This window comes from Typopeltis vanoorti, unplaced genomic scaffold (assembly GCF_054136105.1).
Source record: "Typopeltis vanoorti isolate ZY-2024b unplaced genomic scaffold, IOZ_Tvanoo_1.0 HiC_scaffold_388, whole genome shotgun sequence".
Lineage (NCBI taxonomy): Eukaryota > Metazoa > Arthropoda > Arachnida > Uropygi > Thelyphonidae > Typopeltis > Typopeltis vanoorti.
Genome location: NW_028328095.1, coordinates 1717 through 11339, shown reverse-complemented (window position 1 = coordinate 11339; position 9623 = coordinate 1717). Strand labels below are relative to the sequence as shown.

The following is a 9623-nucleotide window of genomic DNA, read 5'->3' as shown; positions in this document are numbered from 1 at the left end:
GAGAAACAGCTTACTTCCGTATAGCTCATTACGTAACGGTCTCGTATAAATATGCGGCCCACAGAATCCACTGATATTCGTACTCTTCGGCACTTCTATCTCTCAGTCTTTCAACATTTAATGACGTCCGTCACGGATTATCTCTCGGATGTTCTAATTTGTTCTGGAAATGGACCAATGGATTGATGTCCAATCACCAACCAAGGATCACTATGCAGCGCCGCTTGAAGAAAAAGATGCCGACGAAGCAGTAACATTCCTCCTTTCAGTGCGAGGAATATTAGACTCCACCTCCCCAACTCGTTTCCTGAGAGATCTGAAGAAAGTGCAGGAAACATCTGCTGGTGTTCTTCCTGCAGAGATTGCTGTAAATCGAACGTGTTGATCTCATATCCAAGAGCGACTTCACCGAGATATCTGCCATCGCTTTACTGTTTGCAAGTTGCAAAAGTCTTTTCCGAATGCTAAAAATAAATACATTAAAAGCGAGATCTGTTACCGAACGTCATGAGTTTTTTTTCTTTTTGGATCTCCACAAGGAATGTGAATTCAATTATGTTTGCTATTTCTTTAATAGCAAATATAATTTGCTATTAAAGAAATAGCAAATTATGTTGCGTTTCAATAATCTTTCGTTGAAAAATACCCTTTCGTTGAGTGACGTCATCAACAAACATTTCCTGTACACGGGAATCTTCCCCTTACGCAAAGAACCTCAATAAGATGATCAACAACCAAGCCGTTCGGCAATTGGCTGGGCGAGATGACATGAGGCGCGTGCCCAACGAGCTCCATGGCGCAATCAGAAAGAAGATCGTTCCTTTCTGGGAACAGTTCGTGAGGGATTCCGTCTCCGTGAGAAAAAGCGGGAGAAGAATAATGGTGACCTTTGAGGTCATGAGAAATTTGATGTATGGAGTGTAAGTTCGTCGCCAATAAAAATTCTGCTTTTGTTATTTTTGAATTCTTCGGTGGACTTGAAATAAATTGGTAAAAAATCTATTGATTGCCTTTTTCGAAGTTAAAGGCGAAATGTTTTTTTTTCTTTCCTTTGTGACTGTTGCCAATCTTTAATTGAGTTGTGGTGTGGATGTCTTGGGTGAAATAAACTCCAAACGGATCCCACTTAATTCTCGATTACTTTATTAAAGCGAAATCTTTAGTGTTCATCCAAAGCAAACGTTTCTACTAGCTGGATCGCGACCCAGCCAGCGAATGTCGAAGTTCGTTCACTTGACGACAGTCGTACAGCCTCCGGTTCGTACAACAGCGCCAGAGAGACATCTAGCGGCAAAGTATAAAAGCTCTCCCGGTGAAGTCCGCGTCTTAGCCAAAGCAAAACTATCTCCCATCCGCCGACAAATCTTCTGTTATCCCGAATCTGGAACAGAACTGTTGCTCATGTCCACTTTATCCGCCAACCAATCCAGGTACTGCGATACTCGAGTGTACACTCCTGGAAAACCAGGCTGGGCGCACTGATAGCCAAAGGACACCACCCCCACGACTGTCCATCTTGTATTCGCCAAATGCATCAAAGGACCTCCTGAGTCTTGCTGCAAGAGAAGAAAAAGAAATGATCGCTCGACATATTTACTTACAAAGCATTGGATTATTATTATTTTTTTTTTAATTCTGGAAGCTACTTATAGTAAGAAAATCTTCTCTCTATTTCAAGTGGAATTCACGCACATGATGGAATATACAATATGTTGCAAAATTTAGACAACGGCTTCAGTGTTTCATAAACTTGATCACATTTTGCAATCGTGGGCGAAAAGCCTGGGTGGGCTTTCTACTAAACGGAAACGAACGAACCACTTGGTGGAGGAAAAATAACAGTTAATGTGTTAATATTTATATTAACGTATTAACTCTTAAAAAGGAGAGCTTCATCAGTAGTAAATTTAAATGCAAGAGAAATATAAATAAAAATAAAAAGAGGAGTCACACAGGAAGACTCAATCTCACCAAAATTATTTGCTACAATCCTTCAATATTTTATGGCAAAACTGAATTGAGAAAAAAGAGGACTGAATATTGATGGAGAATACTTAGGCAATCTACGATTCGCCAATGATATCATTCTATTAGCTTTTTAATCACAAAAAGGAGTAGAAATCGTGATTATAGAATTAAATGCAGTAAGTTGGGGATAAACCTAGAAATGAATATGGATAAATCTAAAATAATGTAGAGTGGAAATACTCCAGAACGAAAACAAATAGAAATAATTCAATTCAAAGGCAGATTGAACTTGTGAATTCATACAAATATCAAGGACAGATCATCATTAAAAACAACCATAAACTTGATAATGAAATTTCAGCTGGAATAAGCAGGATGAAAAAGCAATTTACCAAACTGTCTGAAAAGAAAGATCTACAACCAGGGTGTACTCCAACAATGACCTCTGGTAGTGAAACTTGGAGTCTCACTAAAAAAACACCTCGAAAAACCAAAAACAAGACCGCGAATCATGGAAGGGGCCATTTTGGGAATAACACTAGATAAAAAATAAAACTTGGAAAACAAATGTGATGGACGTTGCAATAGTAATAAAAGGTCACACAAATGGCGCTGGACAGGATATGTGATGCAAATATCTGACAACATTGTGGACATCATGAACTGCTTAGCGGAAACCGGGTAGGCCAGTGGTAAGATGGGATGGTGAGATTCATGTTACGGACATTTATGTGGAGAGATACACGAGATCGGTCAAAATTGAAGAAACAGGGAGAGGCATTCGTCAAGCAGTGGACTGAAGACTGCTGTTGATGATGATTCCTATACTGAGGTTCGGCGCGTTGTACCGTCACTCATTTGAACTCTTCCCAGAAGGAATCTTTATACAGTTCATTGCTGGTGTATGTGTGCGTGCATGCGTGAGTGAGTGGCACGCGCACGTTTTCTACTTGAACTACAACGCTTCCAGTCCATCAAACCATGCAGTTTGACGCACGGTAAGTTATTGCACTGACACCCAACTGAGTCGCGCAAGCAGAATTACGAATGACAATGTTGGGTGTCATTCTGGAGTTAGGAAACGCTTTTCCTGGCTTGAATTAGTCTAATCATTATCCTCCCCTCCCCATTACTGTTTTTTAAGTGGGTGCCACTTACTCAAGGCTATAAGTGCCTTCGTGGGTGGACTAAGGATGAGATTATCCGGAAAAGCTTCTCTACAGATAGGTGTAATTTTCCAAGTTCCGTTGAATCTCCGTTAAGCAGGATGGTGGTCTCACTGCTTGCGATGAAAATCATTTAAAATGTTTAAAATAAGCAGCCTCTACTAAAACAGGGATGTAGTATAATTTTTGCAACATAGTGTTTTATATATGATGATGATGAACAGCCTATTTTTCTACCCACTGCGGGGTGAAGGTCTCTCCCATTGAGGGAGGTTTTTGGTCTACTACTCCCATGGTGACCCAGTCCATATTGGGAAAGTGTATTTATACTTGGGTGAATGAATGTATGAAGATGGAAGACAATCACAAGCATCCATGCCTACGCGGGATTCGAACCCGCAGCCTCTTGGCTGAAGAGCGGATACGCTAACCACTCGGCCAACAACGCCGGCTTATTTATGTGTGTGCGTGCGTACGTGTTTACTTTTTTTTCTGTTTTTTTGAACAGCTGAAAGTTGTATTCTTTGGGAATGGTAGAGTGGGAGAACTGCTCCAAAGGACAGAAGTAGAGGGAATAAAAGAGGAGGCGTTGAAGTTGATTTGGTGAGTTTCAAGATGGATTAAAAGGGTGCTGGTCAGCATTGAATCTTGTTTTAATGATTTTGGAGAAGAGTGGAGGAATGATAGTGGCCAATTCAGCAAAACACTGCCCATGGAAGTATCTGCAGAAGAGGCACAAGGCAGGAATTGATCGTCTATGAGAAAGAGGGATTGAAATAGGGCTGTGAGGGAGGGATCTTTAATTAGCCAGATTGCCCTCTTCTGGATAGAAATGAGCAATCTCAGAGGCTTTTGGTGCACCGCCCCAAATATGGGAGGAATATTCCATAGTTGGGCGTATTTGAGCTTTGTATGGAGTTAGCAGCTGTGAAGATGTGAAGTAATGTCTTGTGCGAAAACGTACACCGCGTTTTTGGACAGCTGCAGAAGCTACAGTTGAAATTTGGTTGTGTCAGGTAAGATCGGAGGCGCGGGTCAGTCCAAGAAGTGAAATCTGATCTTGTTTGGATATCTCAGTATTTCTGAAGGGGGGGAGGGGGAGGAAGCGAACTCTTTCTTGCTAGAGATAAGACATAACTGAGGTTTGAAGGCGTTGATCCACTGGGATATATCCTGGCAACTGCAGTTCAGGACATTGGCTGTGGTGGATCTTGATGATTCTAATATTAACATTACAGGGTTTGTCAGATGAAAAGGAGGAATGGAGTGTACTGTCGTCGGCAAATGTATACATGGGATTGAAAGTATGTGAGAGCAAATATACAAGAGGAAGAGAGTGGATCAGAGAACGAAACCCTGGGATATCCTGCATTGGTGGAGAAATCTGAGGAGAGGAAACCAGCCACCACGACACGTAGCAAGTGACCAGTGGCAAAGTTGGCGATCCTGTTCGAGAGTGAGGAAGGCAGACCATAGGATGGCAGTTTGCTAAGCAGGCGTGTGTAACAAACTCGATCAAATGATTTAGAAATGTCCACAGCAACCACGTGAGTTGCTCCGAATCACGAAACATCGAGTTTAGTAAAATTTTAAAAGCCATCTCAAACACTTTTTTTTTTTGAGCCATTTGTACATGCAGCTATTGTGGAGTGGGCGCTTATGATGAATGGCTCCGTATTTATATGGTGAGTGCCAGTTCCAGTGTGTGGTGGTGCTGTTTGCAGTTGTGTTTATAGATTGGTAAAAGCATCTCTGGATACAGAAAGTAATCTTTGAAATCCCAAGCTCTTCTCGCATAAAAAAAAGAAGCAAATATTATCTGCAAAAAATCGAAAGAACAGAATAGCATTTTAGAGTAGGAACAGCACTTTCGTTATAGTTTGTATTCCTTGTTTGTTTTTCCGTATATACCTTTGTTTATGTGGTACTCTTTCTTATGAGCGGAAGAATACAAAAGACGATGAGTGTGGCTCTTGTATTGTTGCTGTGGTAAGAAACACTCGTTTCCTGTTTACTTTGATAATTAATTAATAAGTCAATATTATTTTTTTTAAAAATGTCCAATATAGAACTGTGACCGTAAAAGACTGCACTGCAAAAAAAAAAAAAAAAAAAGGGTTGTGAGATTTTTTAAATCTCGTAAACTTTACCGATTACAAAAACGAAAATAATAATTTATTTATTAATAATTATAATAATAAATAATATTAAATTAGTTAATACTTTGAGTGATTTTTGTTTTTATTTAATAATAAAAACGAGTCCAAGTGGAATCGTAAAATTAATTCCAAGTCAGCCGCTGAGTGGCGTTACCTGACAGGCGTCCTTCCCTCCTTCGGGGACGCCGGCACAAAGAAATTTCTCGGTCAAGCCTCTGCTCAAGGCGCTCGACTCCAGAGACACGTACGATTGATTGCAGCTGTTTAGATCCGCGATCGGGATGGTCACCTCGCGTAAGATTTGACTTCTGATGCCACCTAGGGGTGAAATAAAGAAATGACTCGTTAAAATGCAGTCCCTCTTATTAAGAGCAATTAAATAAAACAGTTCTCTAATGCTATCAGAACGTAAAGAGGAAAGGAAGATGTGCGTGAGTGATAATTAACTAAACAATCATCTTAGGTCACACGACACACTTTCTCTCTCTCTCTCTCTCTCTCTCTCTCTCTCTCTCTCTCTTTTAGGCAGAGAGAGAGAGAGAGAGAGAGAGAGAGAGAGGGAGATTAGTGATCACACGTCACACACAACTAAACCACTGCAAGCCCTACTCGATTATTGATAGCTCGCTGACGAGCTCCAAAGCGTGCAGACAATATCGCAATGACCGACTGACACACGCAGCTTCTTCTTCGTTAGCAGATAATCTACTTGTGAACGGAGAAGGTTTTACGAGGTTTTCGAGGAAAGAGTGGTCCTAACGAAGAATGCTTTTAATACCAAGAAGTCCTTGATGAAACGCGGTGCCAAGAAAGGATGCAATGTTCAGTTGTCCTTGTGGATGAACGATAGGCTCACAAATTACTCGATTCCTGGGCGAAAAATTGAACGCATTTACCGGAGAATAAACTTAAATTCCTGTCAGTTCTGAATCTTGTCTTGTCCGGAAAAATAATAATCTTTGGTTTCATCCGGCAAGCAGCGCTTTGTCGACGCAAACATTACTGACGGCGATCTTCATGTGTGTGTGTGAGTGGGTGGGTGGGTGGGTGGGTGGGTTTGGGTTTGGGTGTGGGTGGGTGTGGGTGGGTGTTATTCTCGTGTAGTTTGGATTAATGCTCCTTATTGCGAGTAACTAAACAGCGATAAACCAGTTCTCTGCAATGCTGTTTAACTAAAATAATGTTCATTGACTTTAGAAATACGAGACGGGGTTCAGACAAGAACTCGACTCCTCATTATTAGGGAATAAGAAATACACCCCTCTTCAAAGTGAGCATTACATCCTCTGCCGTTCGTTTCTTCCATCAATCTTCTTCTCCCGTTTGGTGCGGGGTCCGCTATGATTACGCGACTGAGAAACCTCGACCAGCTTGTCACAGAGGCTGACGTTGTGGGGGGGGGGACAATTTTTACGTCTGTAGATGCGTGTGTTCAGTTCACGTAGATATATATATATATATATATATATATCTACTAGCGAATTTCTCCACATAAAAAAAAACTCCCTCCTTTTAGTGCGAGGAATATTAGACTCCGCCACCCCAACTCGTTTCCTGAGAGATCTGAAGAAAGTGCAGGAAACATCTGCTGGTGTTGCTCCTGTAGAGATTGCCGTAAATCGAACGTGTTGATCTCATATCCAAGAGCGACTTCACCGAGAAAACCGCAATCGGTTTACTGTTCGCAAGTGGCAAAAGTCTTTTCACGTAAAAAGCGGTAAAATCTGTCACCAAACTTTATGATTTTTTTTCTTTTTGGATCTCCACGAGGAATGTGAATTCAGTTATATCTGCAGTTTCTTTAATCGCGTATTTAGAAAATCCAAGAAACACGACTCTGGAGACGCTTCTGTTGCGTTTCAATAACATTGAAACGCAACAAATTTCGAGAAATTTTGAGAATAACCATTCCGTCAATTGACTGAATGGTTATTCTCAAAATATTACTAAAAATACCTTTTTAATCCTCCTAGTCGCCATACTGAAGAAATGAATAATGTTAAAGGCAATATATCTATGCCATACATAAGCTCAGTCTCTCAAAAATTAGCCAAGGTAGGTTTTCAAAAAAATATAACATCAGAACTTTATTCACTCCACTTCCTAAGATCCGCTCTCTAGTGAGCCGTCCAAAGTCCAACCATCACAATCTAAAATATCCCAGTGTGTACAAGATATAGTGTGACCACAACATTCCTTACTTCGGCAAAACGGATAAGTCTATTGAATTGCGCATGGAGGAGCACAGGAGGGACATCGCTTACAAGAGAACACGTGCCAGTGCTTTATCCAGCCACATCCTTTTTTATGCCGATTCTGATGATGAAAACCATCGTCATACAATCCTTTGGGATGGATCTAACAACACACACACACACACACACACACACACACACACACACACACACACACACACACACACACACACACACACACACACACACACACACACACACACACACACACACGCACACACACACACACTTATATATATAAATTCTTTCCTTCACTCCCATCATACGTAATATTGAAATCTGTACAGAAAACAGCATATTTCTCTCCTGACGATATTCAAAGGAACCTCAACAATATTTATGCATGCAAACTATAAAAATAAACTTTGTGTACAAAACACATAAACCAGCCAGAGAACACACAAACTGACAGTCATAGTAAACTGTGTGAGTCAAGTTTAGTTTCCATTTCACGTGAGAAGACATAAAATAAGCACGTCTCCCCCCATGAAAAGTTGCAAATCTCTTGTACATTTGGTGCGTGACTGGGTTACATAATCCAAAAAACATGTTCGAGAGAGCGAGAGAGAGAGAGAGAGAGAAAGAGAGAGAGAGAGAGAGAAAGAGAGAGAGAGAGATCTTTCTGGAGCCGTTACAGATGTCCGATATGCAGGAAGGGAAGCTCACACTGGTCGGTGAAAATCATCCGCCACTTAAATACTTTTGCATGTTAGCCGGGGATTCTGAGCCACAACCTACACGACAAGATGGCACGCGATATGATTAGCCCCAACTTCTCAGGCGTAGAGGTATTCCACGTGTCGCTTTATCTATAAGATGCGTTACTTATGAGCAATTATTAACCATAATTAGGAGCTTTTTAAACTCTACTTCCGTGTTATAATCTTAACACTCTGCACCCCTAATGCTGACCTCTGCTTGAGAACAGCAAGCTTTTACTATCGCGAATCCATTGGCTGAACTGTCTTAGGCCTTCTGTATAAAAGTTTTTTTTTTAATCGAAAATTAACAAAGGCCGTTCTTATAAAACTCCAGTAAGCTCATTACCAAGTATTTCCATTTATTAAACGCCGGATGTACTCACCGAAATCGAGGTCACCCCAGCCAGTCACGGTCACATCTTTTCCCTGTAGGTTTCCGGTAATGACCGCCGGCGTCGGCAGGCAGATGGGGCGGATCATCTGATTGAAGGAGATGGGGGATTTCAACTCCACCAGTGCAACATCGTAGTAGTGCTCTCGGGGGCGGTAGTTCTCGTGCGTTTTTATACTCTTCACTTCGTGCCTGAACCCTTCTCTGATCCGGTGGCTGCCGACCCTGATGGCGTAGCGACCTGCTGCGATTCTGGAATCAAACAAAGAAAAATGGGAGTTAAATTTCCTGAAGAGTAATTTTTTTTTTTAAGGTGTCACATATTTTGAGAACAGAAGTGGTCTCCTTTCAATATTTCGTTCAGCTGCTTGCCCTACATTGCGTTGAAGCTATTGTCTGACTCCGAGGTCAATTTGATCTCCATAAAGATAATGTACTGAAAAATGCTGCAATTTAAACTGCTGGGTGGGGGGAAGAAAAAACTAATTGGTATACTTGTTATTATCGGGTCTATAACGGTTTTTTTTTTTTTAATTTTTATTTTTTCTACATCAGTTATAGAGATAAAAAAGCAATTCAAATTAGATAAATCTATCGGTTTGATATATTTTACAAATGGGATTTTCAGGTGAGAATGAATTTACGAAACAGTAAGTGGTAGTAATGATGTGATAACAGCACCTCTAGCGGAAGAAATCTGAATTAATTCAAAATTACTCGTTCACTTCAAATGCATCCAGATCTACATTCAGCTTCCTTTCCCAAGAAGGAGGGGAGGTTTACGAGTATTTGCAAGTATGATCTAAAGCGGTACGTGAAATACGAAGTGAGTCCGCGAATCGCTACATGGGTGCTATGAACTTCAAAATGACCTTTCTTAAACACCAACTCTTGTAATTATTGTGTTTCATGTAAATGCTCCTAGATGGCAGCACTGCATGATATTAAAAGTTGCGAATGAATCACATGATTGGGATAAGGAC

General features: G+C 40.8%; 1 protein-coding gene across 1 annotated transcript; it reads right to left on the bottom strand.

Moving 5' to 3' along the window:
• Window positions 1-1126: 1126 nt before the first annotated feature.
• On the bottom strand, window positions 1127-8892 carry LOC150092144 (clotting factor B-like; the record flags this gene model as incomplete). Its single annotated transcript, XM_090415271.1, has 3 exons — window positions 1127-1556; window positions 5448-5611; window positions 8633-8892. Coding segments are annotated over 3 exons (610 nt in total), but the record flags the coding sequence as incomplete, so codon positions are not given.
• Between the last annotated feature and the right edge of the window lie 731 nt (window positions 8893-9623).